Source organism: Ranitomeya variabilis, chromosome 2, assembly GCF_051348905.1.
Source record: "Ranitomeya variabilis isolate aRanVar5 chromosome 2, aRanVar5.hap1, whole genome shotgun sequence".
Taxonomy (NCBI): Eukaryota; Metazoa; Chordata; class Amphibia; order Anura; family Dendrobatidae; genus Ranitomeya; species Ranitomeya variabilis.
The window spans coordinates 856,409,149-856,430,458 of record NC_135233.1 but is presented as its reverse complement, the minus strand read 5'-3'; the positions used below and the strand labels follow the sequence as shown (position 1 = coordinate 856,430,458).

Genomic DNA, 21,310 nt, shown 5'->3' with positions numbered 1-21,310 from the left:
CATGTATGAAACATAAAATGTGTGAAGCATAAATGTTTCACCCATTAAAACTGTGCAGATGAATTCAAGCAGCTGAATCATGGGTGTGGGTGTGTAGTTTGGCAGCATGCATTCAGCCACAATCCTGGTCCTTCCCCTCTCAAGGCCAAAAACTACATTAAAAAATGAATTTGCAGGAAAATATACCATGAGGCGGTGTTCACACAATGCAGTCACAATGAATTGTTTTTTTTTTTTTAAATGCTGTAAAATTGTCATGTTTTTACCTAGTTTTTAAAAATAGCACTAAAAAGACATTGCAAATGCATTACGTGGACAAAGCCTCAGAATACATTCCATTATGCTGTATCTCAGTCATTCGAACTGCATGAATCAGACACCAGCTGCATTATGCTGTAGCAACTATGTATGCTGTAGTATTTAAAAAAAACACACTTTGAAATGCCAAATTGGACTATATACACCTCAAAACACCAGTCCAAGGCCAGACCCCGATGGCAGGACGGGAAGGGGAGCAGGGTGATTCGGAAGACGGAAAGGAAATAGCCTCCAGGAACAGACCTCTGGGACTAGTCATTTGAGACACATATTGTAGATGACGATTCATTAAGACTAGCATTATTATATGCCCCTCTTAGTGGAGAGGTGTGGTGAGGTAAGATGAATGAATTCAGCGCATCTTCTATGTCGCATGCTCCTCTGTGTGCCTCGCCAGAAGTAAAACTTTAATCAGGGACTGGAGTAACATTTGTAGCATAAACGCTACTAAAGTGGCATAATTTTTTATTAATTTGGCAGTCAAGTGCTGTTTTCATGCCCCACCCATGCTCCTCCCATTTTGGCAGAAACTGTGCAAAGGTGCCAAAAGTCGCAAAATTTTTGCACAACTGTGTACTACAACAGAAAAATGGTGTAAAACACTGATAAATAGGACCCATAGTCCCAGTGCAGCTTTTCAAAGTATGCTCTCTCTGAAACATCGTATTGTTTCAGATTAAAACATACACAGGTTCAATAACGCAGGCAGTGTCTAGTTTATGCTGCCCATGATTCACGCTAAATGAATCCCACACAGATAGATTTTTATCCCACACATTAACTTTTTTTTCAATTCCGGGGATAAAATAAAGATTTTGACTGAAGCGAATCAGTGATTGCTAGGGTTGAGCGAAACGGGTCGATCATTTTCAAAAGTCGCCGACTTTTGGCTAAGTCGGCGTCTCATGAAACCCGATCCGACCCCTGTGCTTGTCGGCCATGCGGTACGCGACTTTCGCGCCAAAGTCGCGTTTCAATGACGCGAAAAGCGCCATTTCTCAGCCAATGAAGGTGAACGCAGAGTGTGGGCAGCGTGATGACATAGATCCTGGTCCCCACCATCTTAGAGAAGGGCATTGCAGTGATTGGCTTGCTGTCTGCGGCGTCACAGGGGCTATAAAGGGGCGTTCCCGCCGACCGCCATCTTACTGCTGCTGATCTGAGCTTAGGGACAGGTTGCTGCCGCTTCGTCAGAAGCAGGGAGAGCGTTAGGCAGGGTCCACTAACCACCAAACCGCTTGTGCTGCAGCGATTTCCACTGTCCAACACCACCTTCGGTGTGCAGGAACAGTGGAAGCTATTTTTTTTTTTTTTTCCCCTCAGCGCTGTAGCTCATTGGGCTGCCCTAGAAGGCTCCGTGATAGCTGTATTGCTGTGTGTACGCCACTGTGGAAACCAACTGCTTTTTTCAAAGCACATATCCTCTTGTTCCTTCCTTTCTGCACAGCTATCTTTTTTGTTTGTCCACACTTTTTATTTAATTTGTGCATCAGTCCACTCCTATTGCTGCCTGCCATACCTGGCTTACATTACTGCAGGGAGATAGTAATTGTAGGACAGTTTTTTTTTTTTTTTGTTTTTTTTTTGTGGGAGATTAAGATTGGCATTTCTGCTACAGTGCCATCCCTGTGTGTGCCATCTCTCACTGAGTGGGCCATAGAAAGCCTATTTATTTTTTCCGTGATTTGTGTTCTAAAATCTACCTCAACACAGAAACACTACATCAATCAGTGGGAGAAAAATATTGGCCTCAGTCAGGGCTTGTGTGCCACTGCTGTGTGTGCGCTATCATTCAGTGGGCTATAGCAAGCCTATATTTTTTTTTTTTTTTTTTTTTTAATATTATTTGGTTTCAAAAGTCTCCCTGAAAAAAAAAAAAAACCTAAAAAAACAGTGGGAGAGTAATATTGCCCTTTCAGCTTGTGTGCCAGTCTTGACTCCTGGGTGTGCCACCTCTCTCCCTCTCATTCAGTGGGCCATAGAAAGCCTATTTATTTTTTTTTTTAAATATTATTGGGTTTCTAAAGTCTCCCTGAAAAAAACAAAAAATACATAAAAAAACAGTGGGAGAGTAATATTGCCCTTTCAGCTTGTGTGCCAGTCTTGACTCCTGGGTGTGCCACCTCTCTCCCTTTCATTCAGTGGGCCATAGAAAGCCTATTTTTTTTTTTTTAATATTATTTGGTTTCTAATTCTCCCTGAAAAAAAAAAAAAAACCTAAAAAAACAGTGGGAGAGTAATATTGCCCTTTCAGCTTGTGTGCCAGTCTTGACTCCTGGGTGTGCCACCTCTCTCCCTCTCATTCAGTGGGCCATAGAAAGCCTATTTATTTTTTTTTTTAAATATTATTGGGTTTCTAAAGTCTCCCTGAAAAAACAAAAAATACATAAAAAAACAGTGGGAGAGTAATATTGCCCTTTCAGCTTGTGCGCCAGTCTTGACTCCTGGTTGTGCCACCTCTCTCTCTCTAATTGTGGGCCATAGAAAGCCTTTTTTTTTTTTTTTTTAATATTATTTGGTTTCTAAAGTCTCCCTGAGAAAAAAAAATAAATAAATTAGGTGGGAGATTAATATTGACATTAGTGCTTGAGTGACAGTCCTGCGTGTGTGTCATCTCTGTGATTTTGTGCCACAGAAAACAGAGTGTGTAACATTGTGCCTGATTTTCCTTGTGGTCTCACCAACCTGTTAAGGGATATTGAAATCATACTGAAGTTATAGCTCACCGTGTAAGTTGTTTGATAGCAACAAATAAAGTTACTTTGGTTAAGATTTTAAAACAATGAGGAAGTCTGGTGCAAGAGGTCGTCGTGGGCGTTCATTGTCAGCTGGTAATGATGGTAGTGGTAGTGGAGCATCAGGTGGTCGTGGGGATAAAAATATTCCACCTAAGTCTGGAGCTGTGGAGCCAGTTTCGTCGTCAGGCTACACAAGGCCTCGAACGCTCTCTTTTCTGGGAGTAGGAAAACCGCTTTTAAAGGCGGAGCAGCAACAGCAAGTTTTGGCTTACATTGCAGACTCAGCCTCTAGCTCTTTTGCCTCCTCTTCCGAAACTGGTAAATGTAAAAGCAGCGCGTCGCTTGTGGATGTTCACGGTCAGGGACAAGTCGCTTCCTTGTCCTCCTCAGCAAAAACTACAACAAGAGAGAAGGATGCAGCAGGCGACACAACGGGTCACTCCATGGAGCTCTTTACACATACCGTCCCTGGCTTAGAAAGTGAAACATTTAACAGGCCATGCCCATTACAAGTATATTCTGACATGGAGTGCACTGATGCACAGCCACAGCCAGAGTACTATGCTGCTCCTTTGACTCAGACCACCACATTGCCCTCTCAGGGTACAGATCCACAATCAGACCCTGATGAGACTATGTTGCCCCGCCACGAACGCTATACCACCGACCGACACAGTGACACAGACGAAGTTGCACACGAGCTCGAAGAGGAGGTAATAGATGACCCAGTTATTGACCCCGATTGGCAGCCATTGGGGGAACAGGGTGCAGGCGGCAGTAGTTCAGAAGCGGAGGTGGAGGAGGGGCCGCAGCAGGCATCAACATCGCAACAGGTTCCATCTGCCGGGCCCGTATCTGGACCAAAACGCGTGTCAAAGCCAAAACCTGTTGGAGCACAGCGTTGCCATCCGGTTAAAGCTCAGTCTGCAATCCCTGAAAAGGGATCAGAGTCTAGGAAGAGTGCAGTCTGGCATTTTTTTAAACAACATCCAACTGATCAGCGCAAAGTCATCTGTCAAAAATGTTCAACTAGCTTAAGCAGAGGTCAGAATCTGAAAAGTCTAAATACTAGTTGCATGCATAGACACTTAACCACCATGCATTCTCAAGCCTGGACTAACTACCAAACGTCCCTCAAGGTTGTAGCACCCTCGGCCAATGAAGCTAGTCAGCAACGCAACATCCCTTCCGTCACTGTAAGGCCACCATTTTCCGCACCACCGGCAGTATCTGTGCAGGTTTCTTTGCCAGCCAAAAGCAGTCAGGGTCAGGGAATCACCAGTTTTGTAGGAGGAAATATTGCATGTAGGGCACCGGCGGAAACAATACCGTCTCCAACCGTCTCTCAGTCTGCCATGTCCACCGGCACACCCGAAAGTTCCACGATCTACAGCTCTCCAGTCCAGCTCACCCTACATGAGACTCTGGTTAGAAAAAGGAAGTACTTATCCTCGCATCCGCGTACACAGGGTTTTAACGCCCACATAGCTAGACTAATCTCGTTAGAGATGATGCCCTACCGGTTAGTTGAAAGCGAAGCTTTCAAAGCCCTGATGGAGTACGCTGAACCACGATACGAGCTACCCAGTCGACACTTTTTTTCCAGAAAAGCCATCCCAGCCCTGCACCAGCATGTTAAACAGCGCATCGTCCATGCACTCAGGCAATCTGTGAGTACAAAGGTGCACCTGACTACAGATGCATGGACCAGTAGGCATGGCCAGGGACGTTATGTGTCCATCACGGCACACTGGGTGAATGTGGTGGATGCAGGGTCCACAGGCGACATCAATTTAGGGACAGTTGTGCCTAGCCCACGGTCTAGGAAACAGTTGGCTGTAGGCGTTCGCACCCCCTCCTCCTCCTCCTCGTCCTCCTGCAGAAGCTACAGCTCTTCCACAGAACGCAGTCGGCCAACCACTCCATCGGCAGATGACACTGTTGCACACCAGTTGTCCCATTATGGGCCAGCTACTGCCAAGCGTCAGCAGGCTGTATTGGCTATGAAGTGTTTGGGCGACAACAGACACACCGCGGAAGTTCTGTCCGAGTTCTTGCAACAAGAAACGCAGTCGTGGCTGGGCACAGTAGATCTTGAGGCAGGCAAGGTAGTGAGTGATAACGGAAGGAATTTCATGGCTGCCATCTCCCTTTCCCAACTGAAACACATTCCTTGCCTGGCTCACACCTTAAACCTGGTGGTGCAGTGCTTATTGAAAACTTATCCTGGGTTCTCCGACCTGCTCCTCAAAGTGCGTGCACTTTGCTCACATATCCGACGTTCGCCTGTACACGCCAGCCGTATGCAGACCTATCAGCGGTCTTTGAACCTTCCCCAGCATCGCCTAATCATAGACGTTGCAACAAGGTGGAACTCAACACTGCACATGCTTCAGAGACTGTGCGAACAGAGGCGTGCTGTTATTTATTTGTGGGAGGATACACGGGCAGGCAGTAGGATGGCAGACATGGAGTTGTCAGGTGTGCAGTGGTCGAAGATACAAGACATGTGTCAAGTCCTTCAGTGTTTTGAGGAATGCACACGGCTGGTTAGTGCAGACAACGCCGTAATAAGCATGAGCATCCCCCTAATGCGTCTGCTGATGCAAAGTTTGACGCACATAAAGGAGCAGGCGTCTGCACCAGAGGAAGAGGGAAGCCTTGATGACAGTCAGCCATTGTCTGGTCAGGGCAGTGTACAGGACGAGGTAGCGGGCGAAGAGGAGGTGGAGGACGAGGAGGATGATGGGGATGAGTATATTTTTAATGCGGAAACTTTCACGGGGGCACAGGAAATTGGTTGCGTGTCACGGCCGGGTTCTGGTTTTTTGAGGGACACAAGTGACGTAGATTTGCCTGCAACTGCCCCTCAACCAATCACAACCGGAGATTTGACAAGTGGAACTTTGGCCCACATGGCGGATTATGCCTTACGTATCCTACAAAGGGACACACGCATTACGAAAATGATGAACGATGACGATTACTGGTTGGCCTGCCTCCTTGATCCACGCTATAAAGGCAAATTGCAAAATGTTATGCCACATGAGAACTTGGAACTAATATTAGCAACCAAACAATCAACTCTTGTTGACCGTTTGCTTCAGGCATTCCCAGCACACAGCGCACGTGATCGTTCTCACACGAGCTCCAGGGGGCAGCAGACTAGGAGTGTTAGGGGTGCACACATCAGAAGTGGCGTTGGACAGAGGGGTTTTCTGACCAGGTTGTGGAGTGATTTTGCTATGACCGCAGACAGGACAGGTACTGCTGCATCAATTGAAAGTGACAGGAGACAACATTTGTCCAGTATGGTTACTAACTATTTTTCATCCCTTATCGATGTTCTCCCTCAACCGTCATTCCCATTTGATTACTGGGCCTCCAAATTAGACACCTGGCCAGAATTGGCAGAATATGCATTGCAGGAGCTTGCTTGCCCGGCAGCAAGTGTCCTATCAGAAAGAGTATTCAGTGCTGCAGGGTCAATATTAACCGAAAAAAGGACTCGTCTGGCTACCCAAAATGTTGACGATCTAACATTCATTAAAATGAACCACAACTGGATTTCAAAATCTTTTGCCCCACCTTGCCCGGCCGACACCTAGCTTTCCTATGAAAAGCTCTTGCCTGTGAATTACTTTTCTAATGTCTAATTTGCTGCTGCAGATTGTACAGCATACGACATGTTTACACCTCCCTAAATGGCCAAACTCCCCACACGGGGCCGTGGTATCGCGACTTGGCGCAAGCACCCGTGAGACTGCTGTTTGTCTGAAGAGGTGGGTGTGCTCGCTTTTGGTTGACGGCATTGCTACTGGGTCCCTCATAGTACAATGTAGTGTCTCTGGCGGTGGTGGTGCGCACCCAACGTCAGACACACCGTTGTAACATGAGTGGCCCTGGGGCGGTCCCGCCGGCCTCAAGAGAGTTCCCCCCTACCCCAGCTCAAACTGGGCTGTACTACGTGCAAAATTATGTCGCACAGCTCCACCAATCTTTAGTCTATTCGCTGACATCATTCAATGTCTGGCACTGACAATACAAATTTGTAGACATCTATGATGCAACTTAAAGTAGTCTGTGTCTGTGTCCTATATTGGCACCATTAAATAGTTACTGCCAAATTACTATGTCAGAAACACAGCAGATGAGCCCACCCCTGTACCTAAGTATGCCATCTTTTTTTTTGTTTTGGTTGTTTTGCGAGACATTAACATCTATTTATATTTTGGGAGTACTGGGACAGACACTCCTTGCACTACTCCTCCACTCAGCACCAAGCTGCCTGCCCGTGTATCCATGTAACCGCTGTAAAACTGCCATGAGCCTATTGTTTGTTATTTTAGGCCTTTGATAGCCTGTCTGCGGTCCCTACTCCTCCACTGACCACCAAGCTGCCTGCCCGTGTATCCATGTAACCGCTGTAAAACTGCCATGAGCCTATTGTTTGTTATTTTAGGCCTTTGAAGCCTTTCTGCGCTCCCTCCTTCCACTAGTCCTCCACTGACCAGACCACTGCTGCCCGTGTACCCCTGGAACCAATTTTAAAGTGCCTACAGCCAGCCCATTTTATTGTGTTAGGCCTTCGAAGCCTGTCTGCGGTCCCTCCTTCCACTAGGCCTCCACTGACCAGACCACTGCTGCCCGTGTACCCCTGGAACCAATTTTAAAGTGCCTACAGCCAGCCCATTTTATTGTGTTAGGCCTTCGAAGCCTGTCTGCGGTCCATACTTCCACTAGGCCTCCACTGACCAGACCACTGCTGCCCGTGTACCCCTGGAACCAATTTTAAAGTGCCTACAGCCAGCCCATTTTATTGTGTTAGGCCTTCGAAGCCTGTCTGCGGTCCCTCCTTCCACTAGGCCTCCACTGACCAGACCACTGCTGCCCGTGTACCCCTGGAACCAATTTTAAAGTGCCTACAGCCAGCCCATTTTATTGTGTTAGGCCTTCGAAGCCTGTCTGCGGTCCATACTTCCACTAGGCCTCCACTGACCAGACCACTGCTGCCCGTGTACCCCTGGAACCAATTTTAAAGTGCCTACAGCCAGCCCATTTTATTGTGTTAGGCCTTCGAAGCCTGTCTGCGGTCCATACTTCCACTAGTCCTCCACTGACCAGACCACTGCTGCCCGTGTACCCCTGGAACCAATTTTAAAGTGCCTACAGCCAGCCCATTTTATTGTGTTAGGCCTTCGAAGCCTGTCTGCGGTCCATACTTTAAATACTCCTCCACTCACCACCAAGCTGCCTGCCCGTGTATCCATGTAACCGCTGTAAAACTGCCATGAGCCTATTGTTTGTTATGTTAGGCCTTTGATAGCCTGTCTGCGGTCCTTACTTTAAATACTCCTCCACTCACCACCTAGCTGCCTGTGTATCCATGTAACCGATGTAAAACTGCCATGACTGCCTACTGTTTGTTATTTTAGGCCTTTGATAGCCTGTCTGCGGCCCCTACTTGCAATACTCCTCCACTGACCACAATGCTGCCTGGAGTGCCTGCCTGTGTATCCATGTAACCGATGTAAAACTGCCATGACTGCCTACTGTTTGTTATTTTAGGCCTTTGATAGCCTGTCTGCGGCCCCTACTTGCAATACTCCTCCACTGAGCACAATGCTGCCTGGAGTGCCTGCCTGTGTATCCATGTAACCGATGTAAAACTGCCATGACTGCCTACTGTTTGTTATTTTAGGCCTTTGATAGCCTGTCTGCAGCCCCTACTTGCAATACTCCTCCACTGACCACACCAATGCTGCCCGTGTACCCCTGGAACCTATTTAAAAGTTCATAGAGCCTAGTTATATATTTTATTTACTATTAATAAGGCCATGATGGACTACGCTGTACCACGCTACAAGCTAACCAGTCGACACTTCTTTTGCGAGAAAAGCCATCCCAACCCTCCACCAGCATGTAGAAGACCGCATTGTCCATGCACTCTGGCAATCTGTGAGTACAAAGGTGCACCTGACAACAGACGCATGGACCTGTAGGCATGGCCACGGAAGATTACGTGTCCATTACGGCGCAATGGGTTAATGTGGTGGATGCATGGTCCACAGGGGACAGCCTACTAAGTCTGTCTGCAGTCCCTAATTCAAATTGTCCTCCACTGTCTAAATCGGAACTTCCACCTTCTGGCTTTCGGCCTATAGTATCAGAAATTAAACTGCATTTGGCCTTCAACTTTGGTTAGGGCCTACTAACGGCTTCTGCCCCTCCCTGGTGTTGTCCTCAACTAAATAAAGCTGAGCTTCAACCTTCCGGCTCTCATTAAGTGGTTTTAAAAAAAAAAAAATTGGTGGTTAGGGCCTACTAACGGCTTCTGCCCCTCCCTGGTGTTGTCCTCAACTAAATAAAGCTGAGCTTCAACCTTCCGGCTCTCATTAAGTGGTTTTAAAAAAAAAATGGTGGTTAGGGCCTACTAACGGCTTCTGCCCCTCCCTGGTGTTGTCCTCAACTAAATAAAGCTGAGCTTCAACCTTCCGGCTCTCATTAAGTGGTTTTAAAAAAAAAATGGTGGTTAGGGCCTACTAACGGCTTCTGCCCCTCCCTGGTGTTGTCCTCAACTAAATAAAGCTGAGCTTCAACCTTCCGGCTCTCATTAAGTGGTTTTTAAAAAAAAATGGTGGTTAGGGCCTACTAACGGCTTCTGCCCCTCCCTGGTGTTGTCCTCAACTAAATAAAGCTGAGCTTCAACCTTCCGGCTCTCATTAAGTGGTTTTAAAAAAAAAAAAAATGGTGGTTAGGGCCTACTAACGGCTTCTGCCCCTCCCTGGTGTTGTCCTCAACTAAATAAAGCTGAGCTTCAACCTTCCGGCTCTCATTATGTGGTTTTAAAAAAAAAAATGGTGGTTAGGGCCTACTAACGGCTTCTGCCCCTCCCTGGTGTTGTCCTCAACTAAATAAAGCTGAGCTTCAACCTTCTGCTCCAAATTACCATTTTAAAAAATGCAATAGGCTTTTCCGGCCTACTAAAGGTGTCTGCCCCTCCCTGGTGTTGTCCTCAACTGAACAAAGCTGAGCTTCCACATTCTGGCTTTCGCCCTATACTATCAGATATTAAACTGCATTTGGCCTACTAGTGTGGTTAGGCCCTTGAAACAGTGTCTGCTGCTCTTGGGTTTGCTACTCCACTGAACAAAGCAATGCCGCCTGTTTAGTCCTGTTACCAATTTTGAACTGCATGTAGCCTACTTTATTCTTTGGCCCTATATCTGTTTCCTCCTCATCCTGCCCATTGCCCAGCCACTGCTAAATGAGTCTGCTGGTACATTGACCTAGACCACTACATTCCCCTTGTACTCTACACAGCCAGAATCTGACCCTGCTGAAAGTAAGGTTCCCCTTCCCGCATGTTATACCACCTTACACAGGGACAAAGAGGAAGGTGCAGATGAAAGTGCAGGTTCCTTCATCAGGTGGGGGGGCATACTCGTTGGCGACGTCACTGGCACAGGGCCCCTCAGAGTACGCAAAAGTGTCGCTGCTGGTGGGAGGCGCCCCCGCCATGCAAACACACCGCCGTACTTTGAGGGGCCCTGTGCCAGTGGCAATGCGAACGAGTGGGCCCCCCCTGCTTGCTCAGGATCACAGCACTTGCAACTTTTAAATACTTACCTTTCCCTGCAACACCGCCGTGACGTAGTCCGCATTTCCTGGGCCCACGAAAAACTTGAGCCAGCCCTACTCCCCCCACAACTTTCCCCCAATTCCTTATGCCCAACTATTATTATACAGTTAATTAAGATTGGCAAGCTTCAGAAACAAGAATGGATGTTTTTGGCATTAAAATGGGCACTGTAGGTGTTTTCCTGGCCTCCACTCACTGCCGACTATGCTTCCCCATTGACTTGCATTGGGTTTCGTGTTTCGGTCGATCCCCGACTTTTAGCGATAATCGGCCGACTGCACTCGACTCGACTCTGGACAAAATCGGGTTTCCCAAAACCCTACTCGATCTTAAAAAAATGAAAGTCGCTCAACCCTAGTGATTGCCAGTTAGTGCCACTTTCTGACTGCTTAATGTCACTTAAAATGGGGTGAGAGACAAAAGTTTTGCTTGACTAAACTGAATAATCCTCCGAAGTGATCATTACTTCGTTAGGAGAATTGGATTTAAAACATTTGTAAAGCAAAATTATAAAAAAATATATATAAATAAAAATGTATAAATCAGCAGACATGTTGATGCCTTAATGTTTATTCATGAGATGTACAGATCTGTGTATTACTTCATTATATATTATACATTTACATGGATTTATTTTTATTTTTTTATTTTCTTCCTATTTAGAAACACCCAGTTAAGAAACAAGAAACACAGGTACTGCTATACATCAAGTTAACAAAGATTTTATAAATCCAACACAACTGAAAAATTCTGCGACACTCACCACTGATGAAAAGCTTCTCTTACACAACACGACCCACCGATGCAAAGTAACAGACTGGCAACAGATGTTTTGTATGTCTTCATGCTTCCTTTAGGGCTAATGCAAATGTGGAGCTACGCAAAACAGCTGATGCCAATCTGTTACATCCAATGACCAAATGATGCAATAATGAGAAGCTTTACATCAGCGGTAAATGCTGGAGTCTCTTGATTGTCATGTGAAACTTTCTAAGTAGCATGCATTTAAAATGTTACATTTTTTCTACATCAAAGTATATGTCAGCCTTTCACCTAACTAGGCTTCAAAACTTTACACAAATTGACCAAATCTCTGGCACACAAAGCTTGTAGATGGGGAAGAAAGCATACGATGAGAAAATCACTACAGAAATGAAGCTGTGCTGATACATGAGAGCTAGTGCAGGTAGCATCCTCCTGGACATACACACCTCTCACATCCAGCATGTATTATTGGGAGGGACATGCCCGGGAGAGAAATCTGAAACTAGGAGTAGGCTGAAAGCGTCAAATTCGTGAATGAAGGAATAAAGATTGCAGAAAATTTTTTTCACATAAATTTTAACTTATTTTTTTATCTAACAATAGCCTCTAGCATATGTAAAATTATGTATCGCATGCCAAAGAAATTATTAGTTTTTAAGGAACAATTAATTTTTAGATAGAAAAAAAAAATGCAGCACTCACCCACGGGCTTCATCAACATATATGTCCTTTATTTAGCATTAAAAGCCATTCTGGACATGGTGCGGCATCGGCAGGAGTGCACAAGGGAGCGGGAGAGTGCAGAGATAGGACTACGGCCGTTTCGCGCTCAGGCGCTTCTACCGGTCCATGGACCCGTAGAAGCGCCTGAGCGCGAAACGGCCTTAGTCCTATCTCTGCACTCTCCCGCTCCCTTGTGCACTCCTGCCGATGCCGCACCATGTCCAGAATGGCTTTTAATGCTAAATAAAGGACATATATGTTGTTGAAGCCCGTGGGTGAGTGCTGCATTTTTTTCTTCTTTTTATGCATTTGATTCACGGACTGTATTTGCAAGGCACCACCCTCGCTTCATTGGAAACTGTGCTCGTCCAGCCTGATTGGATCACACTTGTAGCATTTCAATTACCAAGCAGCTTGTTCAGTGCCGGTTATTTTTTTGTCTCTCATTGGATGTGTAATTTTTAGATATATACATTAGTGCTAATGCACCAGCACCAATACCTACAAGAGCAGAAAGCAAACCAAGTGATGATGATGTTTCTTGAGAGGTCATCTGCCTATCGCACAAATTCAACTGGCAAGCCTCACAATGCTCTTCATCATGCGGGCCATCCAGAGGACCATAAACGTTTGGTGGACGGTCATCATTCGCATTTTGTTTTCCATAAAATGCCTTCTGAATATGACTAACTACATTACTGATGACTCTTTCTATATTTTCAGAGTGTATCATAGGCTCTTGCATTTTTGTGCATTTTTGACATCCCTGTCTGAAAATCCTCATTGCCACGTTGCCACGTTGCTGAAAAAGGGTCTGCTTCATACAGAACAAGATGAAGACTTTTGATGAGCTCCAAGTGCGTTTACAATTTAAGCAGCGAAAGCTAGAGAAAGATAGAAAAAAGCATACGTATTAGAAACACATCGCCATTTACAGTTTTCTTTTAAAATGTAGAAAATTATATAACTGTCAACATCCTTCATGGAAATGCAGTTTTGGCCCAGAGATTATTATATTTTGCATTATCAAAGGCATATGCCAGCTGCTCTTGGGCCCTGAGAGAGCGATCAGTCCAGGCTTGCTGCATCCCTTAAGACAATAGGTTGGGGAGTGGCAAGTAGCTCACATCCCTCATTGCCCTCTTACTAAAATGTAACTGGTATATTTTACACTGTATCATTTTATTTCCGTTACCCATGCAGTCTGAAAATTACAGGATTAGTATTTTTTTTTTATAAATATGATATGAAAAAAAAAATTATTGCCAATTTAAAAAAAGATGCATGCAGCACAAAAATGTGATTACACAATAGAGAATTTTCTGGTGATTGCATCTGCAGCGCCCCAGAGTCCTGGTTGCTGCAGTAATGTCGCTCTTCCACCAGGGGGAGTGATATTACGTCTGATGGCACTAAAGGAGTTCACCTTGCCAGGTATCACAAGTCACACACTACACTTCACAGTCCAGTCCACCAGGGGGAGCCTTGATTCTATCTATTAGGGCACTCCTCACACACAGGTAAAACTGGTGGGTTGGATAGTAGGTTAGTGAGAAGCTGCCTGGGTATGACCCAGAGAGGACCTGTCAGGCAGACAGGGGGAAAAGGAGGAACATCTGAGCTGCAGACAGAGGGTCCCTGTCAGGGGTGAGATCCTGGCACAGGCCTAGTACGAGATAGAAAGCTACGGAGCTGCGCCTGCCCCACGTGCGGCAGCATCCTAAGAAAGGACATGAAGAGAAGTGTATTGTGGAGAGTGAGAAACGAAGTCACAGCACAAGGAGATAATACCGGGAGGAGTTCTGCCCCCAGATCGGCAACCTCCTTCTGAGGCGCGTAGCCGGTGGCCGGAACACCAAGGGAGTAATTGTCTCTACGCATTACTTCAGAGACCGGCAGGACAGTCAATTCCAAGTTGGCTGCCCGACCTTAATACCTAAGAAGACACGGTGGCAAATTGTGGGGGTCGGGGCATCTCTAGGGTCCCTACAAACAAGCCCCAGGCTATCCCAGTCATACGGGTTGTCCTATCCATACCATCTGGGGGACAGAGAGAGAGAGAACATCAGAAACATCTACGAAAGTTGTGAGGACTATCCCGTGGTGCTCAGCAGGGAGGTACTACAACACACAGGCGCTAGTAGGAAGGCTACTGATTTCCACCTGGTTAAGAGAACTCTAGATGTGCCTTCGGACCAGTCAGACTCTGGCTGCTCTGTGAACGGTACTCTGGACTGTGGACGCTGAAGTCTTCAGTAAAAGGTAAAGAGACTGCATCCTTTGTGTCCTCGTTATTCATTGCGCCTTACATTGTCCACTATCACCACCTACACATCTGGGAAGCCCTGGGGACATACTTCACCTGTGGGAAGGTATACCATCTAGCTGCCATTCCATCACCCCAGCGGACCCCTAAGCAGCGTCGGTCACCCTGACTGAATACCACAGGTGGCGTCACAAACACCAGACAAACTTCACATTTAATTGGACACCCCTCAGAAGGGCCACGGACCGGGTCGGTGACATCCCCAGAACCGAGAGAGATAGACCCGGTGCCGAGTACCCCATTGCCCTACACGTGGGGGCGCTCCACATCCTTTCAAATTAATTCTGCAAATGTTCACGGCATGCAAGAAACAAGCGTGTACAAGAACCATAATTCCAGAGACAGGAACCGGCCTAGCTGTGGCTAATAACTATTAAAGAATTGTCCCTATAAAGGGTTTAGCTAAAATCAACAAAAAAATATTATATGGACAACTCCATTAACCATTGGTCTTTGTAAATAACAAACTGTGCCTGCGTACCATGGTATTCACTTTATCAACTATGGCTATTGGATAACAAATTTTTATTGCATGGTGTGTGATTTAACTATATGTGCTTGTTGTTTTGCTTATATCCTCTTTTTTATTGTAATTTGCTGTGCGTGACTAACAATTGAATTCATCAAGCAGGGATTTGCACAAGTGATGGGAATTAGTGTGGATGGACCACAATGCACCTCATTTTTACATAGGGTTCCCAAAAATGGAGCAAAGTACCCCGAATGCTTTCTAAGGCTACTTTCACACTAGCGTTAACTGCAATACGTCGCAAATGCGTCGTTTTGCCGAAAATACACATCCAGCAAAAGTTCTTGCTGGATACGTTTTTTCGTCATAGACTAACATTAGCGACGCATTTGCGACGCATTGCCAAACGTCGCGTCCGTTTTGCGACGCTTGGGCGTGTGGTAGCGGACCGTCGTGAGAAAAAAACGTTACATGTAACGTTTTTTGCTCACGACGGTCCGCTTTTTCCGACCGCGCATGCGCGGCCGGAACTCCGCCCCCACCTCCCTGCACTTCCCCGCACCTCACAATGGGGCAGCGGATGCGTTGGAAAAATACATCCGCTGCCCCCGTTGTGCGGCGGAGACCACGCACGACGGGTCTTTCCCGACGCTAGTGTGAAAGTAGCCTAAATGTTTTTAAAGCTTTAAGTTCTTTATTTACCTGCCAAATGTTCTCTGTGAAAAGTATTTAGCATCATTCTTTTTCTCAAGGTTTTTGTCCACATGTAAACTCCATCCATGAGGAACTCCTGAATTGCCTATCTCACTGGCGAAATCTTCAATCCAAGCTGTATTATTCATTCTCACTCCGATTTAATAGGATTTTCTAGTTCTTCTGCAATAAAACAAAACCCTGGTAATATTATATAACATGAATACAATGTTTCAAATTGGCTTAAAAAATCCTTGTAAAAAATATTTTAATATCTGCCACGTTATCTTCATTTCAGTGCCGGATGCAGGTCGGGGTATATCCAATTTTCATTTGTTTTCCATGGAAGAGAACATTTCCCTCACACTGCATGTGTCTACATAAATCATAATGGAGAAGGGCGCCAATGAAGCTAATGAACTACGCCCAGCAATCAGCCCTCTTCACACATGTCACTTCTCAAATCAAGCACTGACATGGGGAGGGGGCAGTAAGATTTGTGAAATGATATGCAGAAGTGAGACTAGTGCCATATCAGAATACCGGGGCAGAAATCACAATCTAGTACATTGAAGAGTTTTACCAAGTTGTATTTCAATCACATTTATTCAGAAGTCTGGGGTTTGTTTTTTAAATAGATATTTTTTTATATGTATTTGACATGTATTTGTGTTACCACACATTTGGCATCCATTCTGATTCTTTTAAATAAAAATGTAAAAGATTATTTTTCTCCTATAAGGCATTTATTTAAAAAAAAATGGGTGCAGTGGGGCTTTCACAGAATCGTTGACTTGACTGGCCAATTTTGATTTGCAAATGGGATAAAAATTGGATATCTCCATTGGGACAAAAAACGGGACCCCTTTTGGAAGGTGGGGCAAAAAACATACAGGAAACCACAGAAATAAAAAAAACTGGTGAGATTGTGCCAATTTTATTGCCACTTGAGCACATTGTACGACCACCTTGTTACGACAGATATAATCCGCATGTATAAAAAATGAATGCATTTGCCCTCTATACTATGTGACCACTGTCATCACATTTTTTCCTATACAGGGATATGGGCTTTAACTATTTTATACGTATTGTCTATGTTGTCTATGCTACTAATTGTTCTATTGCTATTATGCTATTTTAAAATTGTTGAGTAAAAGTTATGTTTTAATTCTGTATTTTTTGCTATTTCTCAGTTCACTGATCAATCAGTGACCTGCCCCCTATTTTACATATATATATTATAATAGGCAGGCAGGTGCCAGAGCTGTAGCATGATACGTGGGTAATATGCATATTTATGTTTTATTTAGACAATTTATTTATTTTTCAAAAACTATGTCTAAATAAAATGAAAATATGCATATTATCCCCGTATCATGCTACCATCGGTCAAATTTTTTTTCTCCCCAAAACCATATTATATTCAGAAAGTAAAATAGGGGGCAGGTCAGTGAGGGATCAGCAACCAGTCAAAACCCATACAGATGAATATCTAATCAGAGCACCACTTGAAGTCCCCCCCACAGGCCCCCCGGAGCACAAGCATATCATTAACTCAAAACTGAAAATAAAGATTAAACAACAACCACAAGACAGATTTCATCACCCAGGTATCATTTTAATCAGTATAACGGCGCCGACCTGACTTTGTGTAGGTTACTGTGCACAATTCTGCTGACAGGTTCCCTTTAAATAATTGTGTTTCTAAACAGCAAAACCACAAAAAGAGGATTCAGAGATCCTACAGAAAAAACAGCAAAAAGGCAGAGATGTTTACCTGCCTAGGCCTCCAAACAAATGCACTATTAGGAAGCAGTGGACCCACAAGGTTAAGATGGCCGCCATCTTAACCACATGGGTTCACTGCATCCTAATAGTGCATTTGTTTGGAGGCCTAAGCAGGTAAATAATTGTGTTTGCAAATTGTCTCTTCAGAGAGGAAGAGGACTAGAACTCTAGTGCCACCTATTGGAAGTAGCAATCCTAACAGTCAATGTTGACCCTTTATTGAGCCTCTTCACATGACTTAGGGGAAAAGTCAAACCAGAATCTAATTGTGTATGTATGTAACACATTCCCTTACCTGCACTAGTCTAGTTACAGCAAGATTTCTGCTCAGACCGGCCAGGAGCCATCTGGTGTTATATAGTGAATACTGCAAGGAATTGTGGGAGTTTCCATAATTGCCAGCAATAAGTGTGGATAGTTTTATTTTGTGATCATGGTAAATGGATATGCAACAACCTGAAGTAAAAGGCTTTTGTTGAGCAAAATGTGGATTTTTTACTTAATGTTATTTTCTTTTGCTGAGGAAAAAGATGGCTTAAAATACACTCCTAAGGCATTTTTTTGCATCTATAAAAGGCTTCCATTTTGAAAACCCCATGCTTCACAAGTCATAGACTTTAATGGCTATGTGTTCTAGCCATGAAAAACACAAGTATGTGAAACACATGTGAATGGAGCCTAACCACAAGTGTGGGGTGAACAATGTTACTTACAGAAGTCCTTGTAGCAGCCTAACTTGCCTCTAATCAGTAATACACTCCGCCGTCGCTGTCAATATATCTATCCCCAATTTCTGCTGATGCTCCACTGTCTCAGTGTAAGGCTGCCGTCACACTAGCAGTATTTGGTCAGTAATTTACATCAGTATTTGTAAGCCAAAACCAGGAGTGGGTGATAAATGCAGAAGTGGTGCACCGTGTGCCTTGTTTTTGCTCATGTTTAATGTATTTGTCTATATTTGCCCCGTATTTCACATGTAAAGCACCATGGAATAAATGGCGCTATAAAAATGAATAATAATATGTTTCTATTATACTTTTCCTCTAAGGCCGGCGTCACACTAGCGTATTGCATCCGATGCGAGAGCATCGGATGTGATATGCTAATGACACTCGGCTCCTGATCGCAGCAGAGCAGGAGCCGAGTGTCATGTGTCTGTGCTCCAATTGTCTCGCACAGGGAGGATAAGAGCACAGCTGCGAGGAGGCGGAGAAATGAATTTCTCCATCTCCTCCATTGCTGGGGTCCGCTTATAACGCACAGCACTCGGATGATATCCGAGTGGTGTGCGCTGTCTCACTCGCACCCATAGGCTTATATGGGTGCGAGTGAGCCCAGAGCTTTCCTAGGTCCGAGACAATCGCAGCATGCTGCGATTGTCTCGGACCGAAGAAAACGGCCGACAAAAAGTCGGCTGCTGGGAGCTGCCCCATAGCTGAACATTGGTCCGAGTGCAATGCGATTTTTTATCGCATTGCACTCGGCCGTTTAAAACGCCAGTGTGATGCCGGCCTAAGCCTGGTTTTGGCTTACAAATACTGATGTAAAATACTGACCAAATACAGCTAGTGTGACGGCAGCCTTAGGGCTCATACTCAATTGCGTGAAATACGGCCGAGTCTCGCATGTTAACACCCGGCTCTACCGCCGACACTTGGGAGCGGAGCGTGCGGCTCCATGTATTGCTATGTGGCCGCTCGCTGGAGTGCCGGCGGCAGAACCGAGTGTTACCATACGAGACTCGGCCGTATTTCACGCAAGTGAGTATGAGCCCTTATGGTAATTATTGTACAGCAGAGAAATCATTTCAGCGACTGCACATAGTCTAATATGCCATATGACCCTTACAATCAGAACGTGATAACACTGGCAAAGCTAGACGTGTTTTTTTCCATTTGTTTTTTTTTTCAGGCAGAAAAAATTCTGAGTTTGCATAGTAGCAAAATTAATGGGATTTCTAAAACATCTCATTCAAACTTTCAGTAGATTTTTTTCCTCTTTCATAAATTGTCCTGCATTTTTCCTCTTTAAAGGGCACCTGTCACCCCATTTTTTCGGTATGAGATAAAAATACTGTTAAATAGGGCCTGAGCTGTGCATTGCAATAGTGTATTTTGTGGACCCCGATTCCCCACCTATGCTGCCGAAATACGTTACCAAAGTAGTCGTTTTCGCCTGTCAATCAGGCTGGTCTGGTCAAAAGGGCGTGGTGTCTTCCCCCAGATCTTGCTTAGCTTTCCGTTGGTGGCGTAGTGGTGTGCACATGCCCAAGGTCCCAAATCCACGTCACAGGGGAGTGAAAAGATTGTGATGTGCTGTATTTCATTGGTGATCGGTGGGCGCGGCCATCTTCCTTTGGCCGCGCGTGCGCAGAAGCGGCGCTCTGCTGGCCGCGGCTTCAGGAAAATGGCCGCGGGATGCTGCGCGTGCGCAGATGGAGATTGCGGCGGCCATTTTCTCTGCTTCCCTTTTGACCAGACCAGCCTGATTGACAGGCGAAAACGACTACTTTGGTAACGTATTTCGGCAGCATAGGTGGGGAATCGGGGTCCACAAAATACACTATTGCAATGCACAGCTCGGGCCCTATTTAACAGTATTTTTATCTCATACGGAAAAAACGGGGTGACAGGTGCCCTTTAATAAACACAGCTGTCAATTATTTTAATGATATCCATTCCTCCCCTACATGGAGAAAAATGAAAAATGAAAAACAAAAGCCCAGTGTGTGAACATACCCTTATTGTGTGTCAAATAATGTAATTCTTTTGTGGGTTAGAGGTTTTTTTTTTATCAAACTGGCATCTAATTTTTTTTAGTCCCATTATGGTTTTCAAGTTCCATGCCAACCAGTGTGATTAAACTACAATACATCAAACGTACAATGAAGGCTATGGCCATCCAATGTGCTGCACATGAAAGCCGCAGAATAAAGTGATCACCCCTGGACTAAAGGTGTGGAGTCCTTGGGTATATGTACAGTAAAGAACCCAGACAATAGGGGACCAGAAAAATCTATAACATGCCAATGGGTTTATTAGCTGGCAGTGTACAAAACTATGCGATTGTCATGCGAGTTCAATGCGATTTTTAATCGCACCATCCGTTTTACATCCGTATGCAATGTTTTTTTTTTCTCAGCAACTACTTTTATACAATCATTTACAGGACCATTTACAGTGTTCTATGGCACAAAATGGTAAGGTATCTGTAAAAAACGGATGGAAAACGCATGGTCCGTATTCCGTGAGTTTTTTTATCGCACCCATTGACTTGCATTGGCGAGACTCGCAGCAAATCGCAGCATGCTGCGATTTTTTTCTCAGTCCGATTTCGGCTGAGAAAACAAAATCGCAAATGAGATGTCACCTATTGAATAACATTGGTCTGAGTGCAATCCGATTTTTTTTCGGATTGCACTCGTCCGTTTTGCTCGCGAGTATGAGCCCTAAGGAGAATAACTGTGCACATTAGGAATGGGTACAAAGAAAACATGCAATGTTAAAGAAGTAGCACCCAGATTACAAATAGTGTTCTCACTTTTGTAAATTGTGTTTTATAAAAAAAGAAAATAATTTTAAGGTGTATTAAATCCAGAGGAACTTGCATAACAAAGCATCATACAAGAACAAACCTTAGAAGTTCAACAAAATATGTAAAAACAAGTTATATATTCACTTGAATTTAGCTAGAAGTAAAGGTTTTGTTGTGTGCAGCTTTATAATTTTACCTGTTTTGCTGTCAATGTCGGAGTTTTCTTTCTTTGCTCTTTCGTGTGAAACGTTGGAAAGACTTTGGCTTAATATCTGCAGCGTCGTCTCCTCCTCCTCTGGGATAATACTGGT

At 44.8% G+C, this 21,310-nt stretch overlaps 1 protein-coding gene across 1 annotated transcript; it reads right to left on the bottom strand.

Moving 5' to 3' along the window:
- Positions 1-12,316: 12,316 nt before the first annotated feature.
- Positions 12,317-21,297, bottom strand: LOC143808033 (receptor-transporting protein 4-like). Its single transcript, XM_077290256.1, has 3 exons — positions 21,196-21,297; positions 15,684-15,857; positions 12,317-13,070 (listed from the first exon to the last, which is right to left on the bottom strand). The coding sequence occupies exons 2-3, from the start codon at positions 15,821-15,823 to the stop codon at positions 12,605-12,607; spliced, it is 606 nt and encodes a 201-aa protein (XP_077146371.1). The 5' UTR covers positions 15,824-15,857; positions 21,196-21,297; the 3' UTR covers positions 12,317-12,604.
- Between the last annotated feature and the right edge of the window lie 13 nt (positions 21,298-21,310).

Bases quoted from the DNA above. Each gene is read 5' to 3' on its own strand.
- LOC143808033 (XM_077290256.1), bottom strand. From the start codon at position 15,823: ATGAATAATACAGCTTGGATTGAAGATTTCGCCAGTGAGATAGGCAAT. The intron at 13,071-15,683 runs GTAAATAAAGAA...ATCTTTCTCTAG, and splicing joins TCACAGAGAACATTTGGCAG to CTTTCGCTGCTTAAATTGTA.